Consider the following 17,518-nt stretch of genomic DNA (forward strand, 5'->3'; position numbering starts at 1 on the left):
ATATTACAAACTGATTGGTAAGCTCCAAACTCCATCAACTTGATGTTACTTAGTCAACCAAATATCAGATGCTGGTAAAATTCATTGTAAAAATATGACAAATGTAACAATTACAATAAGATTAATAATCAACATAGATAACACACATGGAGCAGCTTGGAAAAACTGGATATACAGTAAAACCTGTCATAATTGAATCTTAAATAATCCAAAAAATCTGTCTGAACCAAACTCATCTCAAAGTCCATTTAAATAAATTTAAATTTATTTTGAATCTTGGTAAACCTAATATCTGTCTACACTGAACATATTTTAAAGTGTTTGGTTTAGACAGGTTTCTCTGTGCAATCAAATCAAGAATAATAACAGAAAAATAGAAATCTGCAAACAGAAGTACTCTCCTTATTAAAGGCTAATTTCATATTCAAATATAGAAAAAAAAAATCATGTTCATAAAACGGAAAGCACACTGTACCATTACAGATATTTTCATTTGCAGGTGTATGCACTAATATACATGTATAGATCATAGAAGAAATCTCCTATGTGTAACATAGATAACTGTACCCAGAAGATTATTGTTACTAAAAAAAAAAGACAACTGTACCCAGAGGATTATAGTTACTAAAACAGATAATTGTACCCAGAGGCTTGTTGTTACTAAAACATAGATAACTGTACCAAGAAGATAATTGTTACTAAAATATAGATTACTGTACCTAGAGGATTATTGTTACTAAAACATAGATTACTGTACCTAGAGGATTATTGTTACTCAATTATCCGCATGATCATATTTGTGCTTTTTTTGTGAAAAAGAGGCTGGGTTAGAGTAATGTCAACTACTGAATTAAGAATGCCATATCAATTTCTCTTTTACCAAATCAACTGTTTCATAACTTACAGCCTACCACAAAAATAAAATACAAGTTTGCAAAAATCAGTCTGCAGACTACATAAATTATGAAACTAATACAATGATTTGACTACAGAGTCATATTACTCACTTCACCATGGTGATATGAGGACAGCTCTGATACTGAACCTGCCAGTTGAGCTACCTTCAACTCCTTCACCAAGTTTCTCTTTAAGCATGTGAATATGACTTTTCTCTGACCTGGTTTAAACCCATCAACCAGAGAGGGGATAGAACGTTCATTGTCCATGTTGCTGAAGAGGATCAGTTCTCTGTTGATAAACTCATTATATGTGATATGTTTGGTCTCCTTACCATACAGATAGTTCTACAATTTAACATAGAGATGATTTTACAAGGTCAATGAAGAAAGTGCTCATTGGCAAAATCTGAAGTAAATATACAATGAAAAAAGAATCGTAATGGTAAAATCCAGAATTGAAATAGCGGAAATCCGCTAAAAACAGAAGAAAATCATGCCTGTTAACAGGAAAGCTGATACAGTAATATCAAGGGAATGATTTATCAAATTTTCAAGTGAAATAAATTACATTTCACCTGTTACAACTGTTTGGTATCACTCTTAGGTTTTGTGGTGCAGACATCAACTTTAAAACATTTGCGTTTGGTCTGGAAACTGACAATTATATCCTTTTGTTGCTTGTAGTTCATATAGTAATATTTTGTATTATATAATGCAGCCATTTAGCAGTTAAAATGTAGTGATCCTATTTTCTCTTTTCAAAACTGCAACTACCAAAAATGAAGTATGTGCAAAAAAAAAAAAATCCAATACATACGTCAGGGATGATTTTATGAGGTCAACAAACAAAGCAGAAATTGGCAAAATCAGAAGTAAATATACAATAAAAAAAGAATCATGGATTCAGATAAAATAAAAATTTAAAAGAGCCCAAATCCGCTAAAAAGCAGGAAAAAAATCACCCCTGATGCAAGTAGAATTTATTTTTTACCTCTGGTAAACCCATTTCCAGTCTCCTTTTTCTTTCTTGCATGAAGTTTGTCAACCACTCCTTTCTTTCTTCGATCTTCTTTTTACTGAAGGCCTACACAGGTAAAAAAGTACATTATCAATGACAACTAACTTTTCCCAAATCCTTCACATCTTAGATATTTTTTTTGCCAGAGATTCTTTAACAAGCAGTTACATAGTATTAAATTTCAAACAGAAAGTATCACACTGAGCCAACAAGGTGAGATGTCAAGAGATGTTTTATTCTGAAGTTTGAAATTGACAATTTTAAAGTTAATTGATGATGTCACGTATTAATATAGAGTTATTGTGTCATTTGTATTGGAGATAGTCAATCTTCTAGCAGTACATGTTACATCATAGTATCTGAACTTATTACTACATTAATTGACCTGGTAACATAGAATAAATTAACTTGTAAAGGTCATATAAAAAGACCTTGATGACATGTAAACATAGTGAAAAAGAATGTATTTTTTAACTGGAATCAAAAATTAGAAATGCATAACAAAAAGGAAGTAGAATATAAATTCCTCATCACTTGGGTTGCTGTAAACAGGAAGTGGAAGTGTAACAGATCTGACACATTACATCCTACAATATGGGACTCAATACTGTAATTTCAAGTTTAAAAAGAAAAAAAAAAACATTTCAAAAATACCCCCCCCCAAAATCAGGACAAAAGTCCTCCACGAGAAATTATTTTATCAATTATGAATAATATTTCTAATAGTACTGAAAGTGTAAAATTTGAAATTTAATTTCTAAATTGTTAACATATTAACTTTTTGTTTCTTTTTAAGACAATTTTGTTGTCTTTTTAAAAAGTGTATTACAGGCAGCTTTTCTTGTTTCATTGATGAAATTTCAAATGATTCTGGTAATAAGAAATATAACATCAAAGGGGGCTTATGTCCTAGACCCCCCCCCACAAAAAAAAATAAAAAAATCCTCCATTTTATGTACTGATTTGCATGAGTGCACCCTGGCCAAAAAATAAAAAGTGTAGAGTTTAAAAAATACTATTTCATATAATATTGGCATAGCTATCAACAAGACATACTTGCGAATTGTTGAGAATATGTCCAGAATAAGTTGACCAAAATTAGAGATGAATAAGTTTCCCTGTAATGTCATGAATTAATTAATTTTGTTTTTACCAGTGTAATAGAGGCATCATCTTCTCCACCTTGGTACTTGAAAGGAATCTTATGCTTATCCATGTCAGAGAAGTATTCTTTGGCCTCCTTGGCAGTGCTGGTTCCCAAACCTAAAAATATAGGTTAATAACTTTTTATAAGATTTAAGTTAAAATTGTGATTGTACAGTTAAATCAAATATACCATTAATGTCCAAGTTTTAATGACTCTAATGTTGGAGAACTTGACTTTAAATTCAAATTTAATGACTAACAGGGTCTCATGATATGCCCACTTGATTTTGCCTATATTTACTATATGTTACCCTAGAATTATAATTACTGGCAAAGGGTAAACAAACTATATATTAATCATTATGTACCTGATCATTAGAATTGAAAAAAATATTCCTATGCACTATTTAAAAATGAATATTGATTGTAGCAGGAAGTAAATATGTGGAACGTTAGGAAGCAGAAATTAAAAAAATCCGAGGTAAATATACCATTAAAAAAAATCTATAACTATGGATTTGTAAAAGTGACACCCCATTAATCTCAAGAAAAGTCATATTTCTGCTGTAATGAGAGAATGTAAGATATTGAGGCGGTCTTACTGACTCCTCCTTCTTCAAGGACCAATGGATATGGTGTTACTTGCCCCTCCTTCAAGGCTAGATTGATATGGTGTTACTGATACCTCCCTCTTCAAGGACAGATTGATCTGGTATTACTGACCCCTCCTTGATCAAGGACAGATTGATATGATGTTACTGACCCCTCCTTATTCAAGGACAGATTGATATGATATTACTGACCCCTCCCTCTTCAAGGACAGATTGATATGATGTTACTGACCCCTCCCTCTTCAAGGACAGATTGATATGGTATTACTGACTCCTCCCTGATCAAGGAGAGATTAATATGATGTTACTGACCCCTCCTTATTCAAGGACAGATTGATATGGTATTACTGACCCCTCCTTCTTCAAGGACAGATTGATGTGGTGTTACTGAGTCATCATATCTTTGACTTATACTCGACACAGGAAGATAAATAAAGAAGAAAACCTTTGTAGTATTTCACTTTGTACGTGTGCCAATTATCTGTCTCCCTTTTCCACTCTTCAAACTCTGGTAAACTGTAGAATGATTTTTCATCCTTGCCTTTCGTTACCTAAAACAAAAGTACAAGATATCATCTAGTTTTCAGTAGTGTATTTTAATGATTTCATTTCTAAAATGCTAAATATTTTAATAATAAGTAGCAGCTTGGACTCTAGGTGGCCATGCACTGCTTTCCTCAATCCATATGGAAGCATCCTATAAATGTAAATGTTTAAATATAATTGTCATAATAAAAATGTCTATTAAATCATTAACCCTGATTAGTTGGTATTTTTTTTTTACATTTACCTTCACAATGGGGGTAATAAACTCCTCTACCACATTGCCTTTCAAGAGATTTGGCCAGAAATGATGTACAAAGTTGATTAAAAGGCCTTTGATATGGGAGCCATCCTGATCCTGATCTGTCATTATCATTAGCTTGCCGTAACGTAATGTCTTCAATGCCTCAGGACTGTCATACTTTTCTTTGAACTGCAGACCCATAATTTTGATGACATTATTAATTTCAGCATTGTCCATAATCTACAGTAAAAAATAAAAACTAATGAAATGCCTAGAAAACAAAATATTTTTGATAAAATATATTGTTGTGCAAGCCGTTTAAAATATTTAGATACTTTCCTAAAGAATTGGCTGCTAGGAAATTTTAATTTCTAACCTAAAATGCAAACAAAAATTGATCTTTTTCACTCCCACCTAAAGCCATTCTTAAAATCTGTTGCAGACTCAGAAAAATCTACATAAAAATTCCCCTTTCATTTCAAAGAAATAAATTTGTTTTATTCATACCACATATCTTCGATGTTTTTTTCTGTCATAAAACTTTACCTATCTTTTTCCCAAAAAAGTTTTGAGAGGGAATTCAACAAACCAATAATTCATTATGCATGGCATATAACCAACATAAAACTAAGTTTAATACCTGTTTATGTGTGGCTTCTCTAACATTCAGCAGTTTACCCCTTAATGGGAACACTCCATACTTGTCCCTGCCAACAACTCCCAGACCAGCAACAGCCAAAGTCTTGGCTGAATCTCCCTCAGTCAGAATCAGTGTACAGTCTTTAGAATTCTTTGTTCCTGCATCATTGGCATCATCCAGCTTGGGGATACCTTTCAGCTTTGAATGTTTAGAACTGTGACATTTTTTATTGAGCTGAGCCTGAGCTTTAAACTTCATCCAACTAAGAATACTTTCTACAATACCACACTTGCTAACCTACAATAATAAAGTAGTGGGTTCTGAAGGTGCCAAGAATACCAGTTATAATCCTTACAAGGTTTCAATGCTGGATATAAGTTTATTTCAGAACAATTTTTAAATAAAAATCAGTAATCTTATACATATGTCTACTGCCTAAAAACAAATAGTTCATATGGACAAAAAAAAAAATAATATAAAAAAGATGAATGTTTCCTGCTACCCTATCTTACTAATTTTTTTTTACTTTTTTATTTTTTTTGGGGGGGGGAGGGAAAGGTACATTTTAAGGCCATTTTAATTCAAGTAATGTTAAAGTCTAGAATATTCCCCATTAGATAAATGTAAAATGATTTTAAATAATAAAATAATTTCCCTACCTACCTACCCTATTTTTTTTTTTTTTTAACTGACAGCTTCTTTTTATTTTTGACGTAACTATCATAAATCATCTTCAAAGCTGAAAGAAACACTTCAATCCTAATCTGAGAAAATGAGGACAGAATTTGTAATTCAATTTAAAAAGAAACTTATTACTTCAAATTGTATAATATAATAACAGTGGAAGAAGTATCATATTCACTCATTTTCTGCAGTGAAGAGTTTCTAAGTAGTTCAGCTACCCAAAGAATTGTTTTTATTTATAACAAAAGTAGCATTTCTTTACTATGGAAATTTCAAATTAAATTTCAAAATAAGAATGGTTTGAACTATCAGATTGTTAAAATGAAGTTTAGCACTAAGGTAAAGCAAATTCATCTGTTTTGATGATGTTACAATGGAATTGGACCCAAAAAATTCCTATCATCAACAGAATCTCTTGTAAGAGGAACACAATTCTCACACAGGTCAAGAAATGTGGTTACTGGGCAGTAATTAGATGTATAAGTATTTAGAAAAGTGATCAAAAGACAGTTAAGGATGATGTTATGGTCAACTTACTGACTGCATGAATTTATCAGTAAGTGTGCACTTGGATCCAAAACTCTTCACTTGTAAAGTCATGTTCTCCTTGGTCTGGGAATCAAATGTTGGATTCTCAATTAAACAGTTAACAAACACCCATAAGTGATTCTTTACCTACAGAAACAAATAAATTGTTGGTTTTCATTGAAATATATCTATAGTCAAATGGCCATTATACAGGCTTTACTGAGTTACAATATATCTATAGCCACATGGCCATTATACAGATGTTAGTGAGTTACAATATATCTATAGTCAAATGGTCATTATACAATTGTTAGTGAGTTACAATATATCTATAGCCAAATGGCCATTATACAGGCGTTAATGAGTTACAATATATCCATAGTCAAATGGCCATTATACAGGTATCAGTGAGTTACAATATATATATAGTCAAATGGTCATAGTACAGTTGTTAGTGAGTTACAATATATCTTTAGCCAAATAGTCATTATACAATTGTTAGTGAGTTACAATATATCTTTAGCCAAATGGTCATTATACAGGTATTAGTGAGTTACAATATATCTTTAGCCAAATGGTCATTATACAGTTGTTAGTGAGTTACAATATATCTTTAGCCAAATGGTCATTATACAGTTGTTAGTGAGTTACAATATATCTTTAGCCAAATGGTCATTATACAATTGTAGTGAGTTACAATATATCTTTAGTCAAATGGCAATTACTGTTAACATATTAATTTTAGCGTATTCTGTCAAGTGAGAATAATCACCCAAATTCAATGTTTGTGCTTTCAAAATAATGTTGAGGGCAAAATAGTATTAAAATCAAGTTTGCAGTTTTCTATCCATCGCATATATTAGTACCTTTACAGTATACAGGTGTTAGGGAGTTAAAATATATCTATAGTGAAATGGTCATTCCACAGGTGTTAGTGATTTAAAATTTGAAGAAGTTTCACACGAAAAAAAAAGATATGGGGTACCCTAATACACAGCCTTTTGATTCACTGCAATTTTTCGACAAGATGAGAATGGTCGACCAATCAAACAGACTGCCTTGAACAACTAAAAAATATCAGCCATACACATGTATAGTAACATTTGATAACTGAAAACAACTTTTGGTGTAAATGATTTATTATTTATCAATGGAAACAAAATTTATCTGGTTAAGATTCTAGGATTATAAAAATACTTGCTTTAGTACTGAGTACAACTCTGAAGCTTAAACTAAAGACTTCATTTATCTTTGATTTGTTTCTGCTGAAGCAAAGTTTTGATTTATATCACACAACCTAAAAACAATTTCCCTCCCGAAACTTACAACAATTTTCAAAAAATTCTAAAATTAGACAAGTAGTAAAAGATTTACAAGACAATAACAATTCTAAAAGTGCAGTGATTGGAATTAGAGGGGGTCTTTTCACAGAGTGTAAAAGAATTGCCCATTGAAATTCAGATGATCATTTAAAATGGCCAGTTCTCAGGATTACACTGAATGTACTAAGATATCTAACAAGGAAAAATACCAAAATTTTAACAGCAAGAATCAATGGATTACCTGAAAAGGCTTTATGTTAATTCCACCTTTGTTCTTCTTTTTGACTATGTCTATTAACTTAGTGACAACATGGTCAGCCACATGGTCAACATGTCTACCACCCTGAAAAAGATAGTTAAGATGTTTATCATACAGAATAACGAAAAAAAAAAAAAAAAAAAAAAAAAAGAGAAAAAAAAACATCTAATGGGACATTAAATGGTATCCCACCATGTTAAATAGAATTTTTGGAGGTAGAAACAACTTAAAATGGCCGTAACTTACAAGTAAATAATTTAATCAAACTGAAATATGACGTTATTGGTTTTTGATACTGAATAAAATACAAAGTTTGAAAAGGAATATTCAACAAATTTTTAGTTATCATCTGGAAACAGACGGAGATAGACAAGTGGAAACACAACTCTTCAAAGGGTATCACATAATACCTGGCCACTTAATATGGCAAGTATAAAAAGTCTTGCAGGCAAGTGCCAAAAAGGATTTCTCTATATTTTTGGAAGCTCACAAAAGCATGTCACATTTAACTTTGAAACATGAATTACATGTTATTTAAAGATACAATGAATAAATACAGCAACATTTGACTGATAAGTGTAAAATAAGTCTAGTTTAAAGTTTCAATGGATCTCATAAACCTAGGCTTTAACTTCAAATCAATCATTGTATTTTTTTTTCAATTTTAGAGAGTAAACTAACAACAAGTAGGTGCATTTTATATGTCCTCACCACCTAAAAAAAAAAAATGAAAATGTGAACAAAATCCATCAAGCAGTTTCCGAGGAGTTGCGTCAATGAGTGTGATAGGACGAATGGACCCCAGAATTTCTGTCCTAATCCATAGGGGACTAAAAGAAGTATCTCAATAAGACTTTGCATTAGACAGGATCAATATGATTCTCTCTGAAAGAAGCACATAAATCATTGGCCCAGTCCTACGAACCTTAGTTGTGGCTATGCTATTGACAAAACTGACTTGCTGAAAACCCTTCTCACTCATTGTGACAGCAATCTCCCATCTTTCGTTTGGTATGTCATGACAAATCTTGAATGGCATGTTGTTCTCATCTAACTTATCCTTTATGTACAGATCTACATAGTCTTTAAAGTTTTTGACCTACAAAAGAAAAGAAATGATGCCAGAGTAAAAATTAATGGATACCCTTTCAATCAGTAACAATACATTATGATTCAAAAGATATATAATATATCATTCGTGAATTAAAGTGTTTAAACTTCATTATAATTTCAATGTTGTATTTTTTTCACATAAATATAGTAGACATGGGCTACTGGGTGACTGCTGATTTTTATTCCCAAGTTGATCACTATCTACCAAGCATAATAAAAGCAGGGACAACCATTAAATGGCAGGCATACTTCTTTCCATATACATTAAATCAGGTATGGGGAAACAAGGAACAGGTAGCATAATTAACTACAGCTGGGTTAAATATACAACAAAAAACGAAGAACTGTAATATCTGAATTTATAAAGAGAAAATCCAGGATTTAAAAAAAAAATAAAATAAAAAGAAACACTTCCCTTTTTCTCGATATTCTAGTAAGAAATAAATTCACTGTATATCAGATGTCTGTCTTGGCTTAATGTACAATCATGGTAAATACATAATATTTGTATAGGGGTAAGATTACTCACTGTACTATAATTATGTTTGAACTTTTTATTAATAATTCATTCACCACAGACACTTACATTTAACTTTTTGCCATTCAAGAAAACTTTAACTCCTTTGGCTGCAGCAGCTATATCATAAGCTCTTCGGGTAAACAGGTCCACAGTGTCTTTGTCAAGGGTTTCCATCTTAAACTTTGGAAGGTCAGGGTGAAAGGTCACACAGGTGAAATCCTCATTTTTAGAGTCTGTAATTGTTGGTTCTTTTGTCTTTGTCATGTTGTTTATCCATGTCTAAAAAATAGACAAAATAACTACCTTACCTAAAATATTGACTTAGTCATAACTGATCCAGTCACCATAAGTCTTTTATCCATGTAACTAAATGAAAGTGAATAATGCACATTAAAATAATGCTATACACTACTTAAAAATATTTATCAAAATTAGACCAAAACCTAATACGGTAATTACTAAATGTACAAAATTTTAGTTCAGCATTAGAATAGCTAAGAGATTTGTGCTAAAAAATAGAATTCTCAAACTATTTGGCAGAAAAAATTGAAAGTTTTTACAAAAAATAATTATTTGAACTCGACCAAAATTTAACATGCTTATATGCTGACCTACATGTATGCATAATATCCTTGGTAAAAAATGGAATAAAGGTTAAGGAGTGCCTTTTCAGATTGTCTGAAAAAACATTTAATTAAGATAGTTAAAGCCAAGTTATATGCTGTATTTGATAAACTTTTACTGAATGTGGTCATAATCCAGGTTTTTAAAACAGCATATTTTAAGAACTATTCTATGTAACCATCAAAATTAACCAGAAACGGTACATTGTAAGTTTGGAATTAAGTACTGCACATTGATAGTGTATCATATTGATGTTTAAAAAATGGTATGCTTTGCTATAAAAAAATTGTGTCACCATAGCAACAGCATTAATTCTGTATGGTCTTAACAGATTTGGTCAAATTTATTATATCTGAATTGTTCAATAACAAAACATCCAAATCTGTTTATCTGCCATTATTTTGGTATTCAATTATGATCTTGATATATTTAACTAAATAATGAAAGGAATACAATTGATTTATTAATTTACATTTCTTTATTAAGACTGTCTTTGTATCATTTTCAATGGCAATTTTTCGAAATCATATTAAGTTGAAACATGTTTTATTTCAAAATGCGACAAAGGAAATTCCTGATATCTTGTTTTTACAATATTTAATATGTGTAAAAAGTAATCTTAAAAAATCAAGATCAGTATTTTTTAAATAAAAAAGATATTGCAAAAAATCAGATAGTGTAGTGTGACACCATTGGTATGCTGCTTATCTCTGGAAAATGCCACAAAGCACCACTTAAACCCTAAACTGACCCCTTATCACATTTATGGATAAATTTAATAAAGAATGTATTTTTCTACCATTTTAGAGTACAGCATATTTAAATCTCATCCTATGTTTATTGCTTAGTCATAGCGCTTTCCAATTAGAGTTATCTTTCCTTTCATCTAGTTCACTCTCGAAAAAGGAGGCTGTAAAAAGTCGTCTGCTTTTTGAAGATGTTTGCTTACAAAATAGAATGACTTGTAATTTTAACTATCTTGTTGAGTCTGTAGTGTGTTCAGGGAATTTTATTACACTGAAAAGGCATTCTGACTACGACATTAAAATAATATTTACTGAATGTGGAAATTTGCCTGAAAATGTTTTTGAAAGTCCTTTGAAAATTTGTACATCACATTTGCAAATATCTTGCAAAGAAATAACAAGCGAAGCAGAAGGTTATATTGCGAAATACCCAAGCATCTAAGCACACATCCTGAAGCTTATGTTGCGTCTGCATGTAGCATTTTACCAATGGAACAATTGAAACGGAAAAGGGACCGAATTTGACGTTTGAAAATGTTGTCACCATTCGAGATAACCACGGCATTGTTCTTCCTGTTGGAACTCGTATTTTTAGCTATGCCATTTCAATATCATATTAAAGGTCTCTTAAACATTACCATTAAACACATGTATCTGGGAGTAATATCTACCATTTCATGAGTGTCCACGTACCTGAGGTTCATGTACATTGGTCTCTAAGAGGGAAGGTGGCATTCCAACCCCAGATACATGTATGCCTTGACGTGCAGCACACTTGAAAAGTCTTTTTATTATACATGTACGTATGAACTTAAATGTTTTGAGTTTGTGTATATGAGAAAAAGTAGTGAATGATTTCCTAAGTTTTGAAAATAATTATTCTGACTCCAATTAATTATTTGAACTTAGCCATTTGTTTTTTTTTCTCAAAAATTATGCTGTTTATGGTGCATGTATTGTGTAATCCATAAGTATTGAACATGAACCATTCAAACTTTGTGCAGTGTTTAAACATATTGAAGATGTTATATTAATTTTAGGAATTTAATATTTTTCAGCAACTTGTGCAAACTGTAGAAAGATCATTAGTAGTAAAACTAGGGAATGTGAGGATGAATATGTTGAACCTGCTGAATGCAAGGTATATGCTGGTTTATGAAGGATTTATGACCTTTTGAACTTAGAAATAAGCATGACAGTTTGAGACATATGTCTTTCTCAAAAACTAGTTTTAATTTAAATTAACTCTTATTTTCATATTACATTGATTAATTTGGAAACATTTTTTTCAGGTAAATTGATACAAAATTCCCAGGATGAGACACTAAATCAGCTATCTCTGAAAGTAGTTGCGACACCGAAAAAAGTAGTTGACTTCCACAGCATTTGACATCCATCTTCTCAACAAAACCAGGGAATACATGTATTGACCAGTTCCAATGACAGCTGTCATCATCATTTAACACATTTACAGAACTGAATGACCATGCAATAGTTGATGAATGTGTCATCCAATCGGAACGTTTGAAAAAAGCTGACATACTAAAGATGGAGTATGTTAAAAAATTATCCAATGCTCAAGTCCTTACAAGAGACTACATTATAAGAATGAATTGTTCAGATCAGGAAAGCAACATAACACTTACCCAAGGTTGGGGCATCAAATCAGAAAGAAACTAGATAAAGTGAAGCCCCCGCATTTAACCTTCATACAGCTATATCATAACTCATAATTGTAAAAAGCACTTTGTCAGATGTGTTATTGTGTCTGTGAGACACAAATGATGCCCCTGCATGTGGTTTTGAGTAAAACTCAGCATAGCTGAACGATACTTAAACTCAATCTGTAACTAATCATGATAGACTCACATACCAAAAACCAGTCAAATATCTTCAAGCATTTACAAAAAAAAAGAAACCAAAAACTTTTATTTCAATACAATTTTAAAAGGCCCATTATTTTGGTAAAACTGAGTGTAGAAGAATGAAACTTATACTCGATTTGTAACTAATCATGACAGACGCACATACAAAAAAATCAGTTCAATATCTTCGAGGATTTTCAAAAAAAGTGCGAAAAACTTATGGGACGGACAGAATTACAGACAGACGGAATTACGGACGGACGGACAGGGGTAAAACAATATGCCCCCAACTTATCATTGCAGGGGCATAAAAACAAAAGGTTCAATGAAAATCAACTTGTTTGATTGACCGTTTTAATATTGGGGTAACAACAGGACGTAAAGAGGATCCTGAAAATGTTTCTGTATTGATGAGAAGTGTTCAGAATGCTAAATGGTACAAGACGATTTTCCATTGAAAAATTCTTAAATTCACAGCAGATTACTAGCTTTTTTTCTAGACACTGTCGCAAGAATGAGGCTGTGAGAGAGCAGACAATTTCTAACATTCAGAACAATTTACTTAGTGATGCATAGAAAGTTAGATCATATAGAGAGAAGAATATTTATTGTACACCTGATAAGAGTAAATGAAAGATGTTTGATCACTATGAGAAAGTTAAACATGTAATGTGATAACAATGGCATCTTTTTATCTCACTTTTTTCTTGTAAACAGTGATAAAAGTACCACGTCTATCCAAAACTTGCATCTATATAGAATATAATTTACTGTTAGCTGAACTGTATGTTTACTAAACTTCATTCAATGCAAGTTGATGAACAATTATGCTTAGATGCTAATGGTTTCCATAGTGATCAAGCTCTAATTTATTCTTGTCATGGAGTGTAACACAAATTATCAATAGGCCATACAAAGCAAATTATGATTTACTTTTAGACCTTTTTTCCCAGAAAACTAGACTTTGTGTAAACTGTAACTGATATCACATACACTTTCACAGTAATTTTATTGAATATGTGACCTTTATCATAGGCAAATATGAAAAATTCCCAACAAAATATTTTTAAAAATATATTCAAGTTGACAGTTTACAGGTAGTTTATTACTTAGTTCTAATAAGAGAGTAAGACAGACATTACTTAATTTAATTCAATTTATTCAACAAGCAATCCTCAAACACTTTTACCCCTCCCAAGACTCCCCCCACCCCCCCCCCAAAAAAAAACAAAAAACAAATAGACGATTCAACATACAATATACAATATACAAGTGCAACATAACCAAACAAAAGTATAATGTTTTCTTTTTAATCTTCCCAGTGTTATTTTTTGAATTTTTTAAAATAATTTTATAACAATTATTTCTCAAAATCTGTGTTTTTTCAACAAAAATAGCGATTTTACACAAAAAAAAAAAAACTAAACGTATAGTAGATTCTTATATGCTATATGTAAGTCATAAAACAAAGCCAGACCAAATGCAAAAAGTTTTGCATTCCAAAAATGTAACCAAACACGATGGTGAACTGGTTAAATGCATTTTTTTCAAAAGGGGCGAAATTGCCTTATTTTCAAAACCCTATACTATTAAACGAAAAAAAATATACCTGAGCCAATTTTTTAATATTTTGATCTATAGGACCAACTTTACATTTGACATAAATTACCAGATATTTCTCAGTTGCATTTTTTTGTAGGTGAAACTTTTAAAAGTTGCAATTTCAGCAAAAAATCTTAAAATGCCCAATTAAGAAATTCCAGTTTTTGGACTGCCTACTTCAGTAATTTTTATAGTTATAGTTATGAACACTGTGAATGTTTCTACATTTTATATTTAAACATATATATTTTCATTGAAATTATCATTTTAATGATTCATTTAGCTATTTGAACAGAATAAAGTAATGAAATATTGCAAAAATTGTGTTTTTTCTGCAAATTTTGCCAATATATATGGAAAAAACATAATATTAATGCTATGGTAACATAAAATATTTTAAAAAATCATTATACTGCTCGAAGTATTTACTAATCCAAAGGGAATATTTAAAAGGAAAATGAGAAAATTCTGAGAGATGTCATTCCTCATTAATTTGCGGATTCATTGGTGGTTACATAGAATCGCTCTTAAAATATTTTCCGTTTACTCCCTCTTAAAAATACAGAAAAAAATCCACTTTTCCCATATAAAAAAAAAACAGCTAAAGCTTTAAAAATCCTATGAGAAAATGATAACTGGAAGACTAACAATTACATTGTGCTAAAAATCAAAACTTTAACTTTATTTATAACTACTTCCAAAAATTAAGCCAAGATTGAAAAATAAAATCCTAAATTCCACTAGGGAACTATCATTGACTGTGTATAGTTAAAACGGGGACCAGATTTCAAACGTTTACTGTGAATAAGAAATACATGGTCTTTATGTGGTGCTAATACAAGGCAAGAATTTTTTGATTTTTTTAGTGGTGGGATAACTTTTTGTCCCCTATATGTTTCGAGTGGAAACCAGAAAAAATGATAATTCCAGCAGAGACTATGTATTGCTAAAACTGGGACCGGACTTCAAACGCTTACTGTGAATAAGAAATAATGGTCATCATGTGGTGCTAATACAAGGCAAGAATTGGCTGATTTTTTTTTTCAGAGGTGGGGTAATAACTTTTATTATCTGTGAAAGATATGCATGAAATTCTACCTGTTTGAACGCTTTGTGATAATCTTTAGATGAAGTCTCAACGATAAACTTTGTACTGAAGATATTACACAGCTTAGCACCATAACCATTACGACCACCTAGAAATACAAAATTATATTAAAACGTCATTAAGGTTCAATAGTGATTTACAATGTATCCTTCTTTCCTAGAAAAAGTTTTTTAAAGTGCTAAAACTACATTTAAGTGTCATGGCTTGCCACAGAGCAATGTTTAAGTATATACAGAAAAACAACTCAAGGCCTGAGTTTTATTGTTAAAATTAACATGCTTACCTTCGGGGCAAGCAGAACTTGCATTCTCTGTCTTTTCATCCTAACAAGTGGCTAACTCATGCAAATTTAATGTCAGTAATCACATGTTTTAACATTTACTTACCTGTGACTTTTTTCTCTGTATCATCATAATTACTTGAGGTCAGAAGATGTCCAAAGATCATTGTTGGTACATACATCTTCTCAGTTTTATGTTCAACAACAGGAATTCCTCGACCATTGTTCCAGATCTTTATCTTATTGTTTTCCCTGTCAGAGAGTAGAGCAAACATTTTTGTGTTATAATTTTTTTCTGGGAGTTACTTGTATAATGTTGTCAATGTCTTTTAAAACATAAAAATATTTCAGCCAAAGAGTTTCTTTGATTTCTGTTCTCTGAATGAAAAAGTGGACAGAAAACAAAAAGGTCCTTCAAAAGAAATATTATTCCAAAGGTTTAAATTCACATAGAGAAATTGTCATTTTAAAGAATGAGTTGTTTTCCTTAAAATGTAATGTATGAATGTGCATCCTCACAAGAAATATCATGTAACATAAGTATATAATTAGCTTTGGAGTATTTCTTATCATCATTTGGGATCTTGAAAAAGATAGGTATTGATTGAAACTTAAGTTATAACAAGTTATACCTATATTTTTCATTTAATGATACATAGTTTTGAAGTCAAGATAGAAAATATCATAATGAGCCTAATAAGACCATATGAGATGTTCTGTCAAAAAATTCAAAATTGACATCATGTTTTTCAGTGACATCAGAGTTGATGTGACATAACGTTGTCATTGGAAATTGGCGATATTTTTTAGTATTACAGCAGTTATCCGAGATTAAAAATATCAGGCAGAAAGGACAATGAAAATATGATAATATTGCCAATAAATTAACATTTTCCCATTTTAACCAAAAAAAGTAAAAGTCAATTTAAACAATAACTGCTTTTTCTCTGTTACATGCTTACGGATCAATGTCAATCTTTATACAATTCATGCTTGGATCTCTCTGTTTGTTATCAGCAGCATTAACTGGAAAGGAAAAAAAAAGAATTAATAAAAACTTCATTCAAAAATCAAGACATTCATAATACAGGCATGATTTAACTTACCCAACAAATAAAGGAAATTGACGAAATGGAAAATTCCTTATTTGAAAAATTTTAGATTTCTGATTTAAATTTGAAAACTATCATGTCAGTTAATATCGGTAATAATTCATACAGGATTTTAGATGTTATTTTAATTCAAAGCTATATACAATGTAAACTGTTATTATGGTCTTCATCAAGGATTTTAATTCATTTTTTTAATACTTTATAAAAAAATCTTCTCTAAAACCATATGAAAATCACTGTAGTCCTTTACATATGAAACTCAAATGCTCATTAGGAAACTCTTGGTTTAAATTACACACTATGCAATGGCTTCTTAATGAAATGGAAGAAAAATTGCTGGAAAAGTTATTGAACGAAAACCAAGTGTCTATGATGCAGACGTCATACTATTATACAACCATACTTTTTTTTGCGATTGAACAATGTATATAAAGGGATTTCTAATTACCTAAAATTTCATCAAAGATCTTGTATAAACCTGGAACAAATGTTATTTCTCGGTTGATCATGTGTCCATTATCATCATCATACACCCACATTGGCTGGAAAATAAATAAATGAAGTACAATTTCCTACATTCCTTAGTACTTGTGTTAAGTACAAAAATGTAAACAAGAGTTAATCAATTAAACCTATAATTTATGTACTTACTTC

At 30.9% G+C, this 17,518-nt stretch overlaps 1 protein-coding gene across 3 annotated transcripts in view; it reads right to left on the reverse strand.

Annotated features, from left to right (window-relative positions):
• Positions 1-17,518, reverse strand: part of LOC148599385 (DNA topoisomerase 2-alpha-like) — a 47,896-nt gene that overhangs the window by 23,910 nt on the left and 6,468 nt on the right. For all 3 annotated transcript variants that reach the window (XM_088559824.1, XM_088559821.1, XM_088559822.1), the window contains exons 3-16: positions 17,313-17,406; positions 16,715-16,778; positions 15,859-16,004; positions 15,463-15,560; positions 9,594-9,806; positions 8,820-8,993; positions 7,877-7,978; positions 6,323-6,460; positions 5,102-5,398; positions 4,465-4,701; positions 4,120-4,225; positions 3,071-3,180; positions 1,891-1,983; positions 1,008-1,244 (exon numbers count right to left, since the gene is read on the reverse strand). In XM_088559824.1, coding sequence (XP_088415950.1) covers positions 1,008-1,244; positions 1,891-1,983; positions 3,071-3,180; positions 4,120-4,225; positions 4,465-4,701; positions 5,102-5,398; positions 6,323-6,460; positions 7,877-7,978; positions 8,820-8,993; positions 9,594-9,806; positions 15,463-15,560; positions 15,859-16,004; positions 16,715-16,778; positions 17,313-17,406 — 2,109 coding nt within the window. The remainder of the gene's footprint in view (positions 1-1,007; positions 1,245-1,890; positions 1,984-3,070; positions 3,181-4,119; positions 4,226-4,464; positions 4,702-5,101; positions 5,399-6,322; positions 6,461-7,876; positions 7,979-8,819; positions 8,994-9,593; positions 9,807-15,462; positions 15,561-15,858; positions 16,005-16,714; positions 16,779-17,312; positions 17,407-17,518) is intronic.

The sequence above is a fragment of the Perna viridis genome, chromosome 13 (genome assembly GCF_037379345.1).
Source record: "Perna viridis isolate PV_CMFRI_1.1 ecotype Kerala chromosome 13, ASM3737934v1, whole genome shotgun sequence".
NCBI classification, from domain to species: domain Eukaryota; kingdom Metazoa; phylum Mollusca; class Bivalvia; order Mytilida; family Mytilidae; genus Perna; species Perna viridis.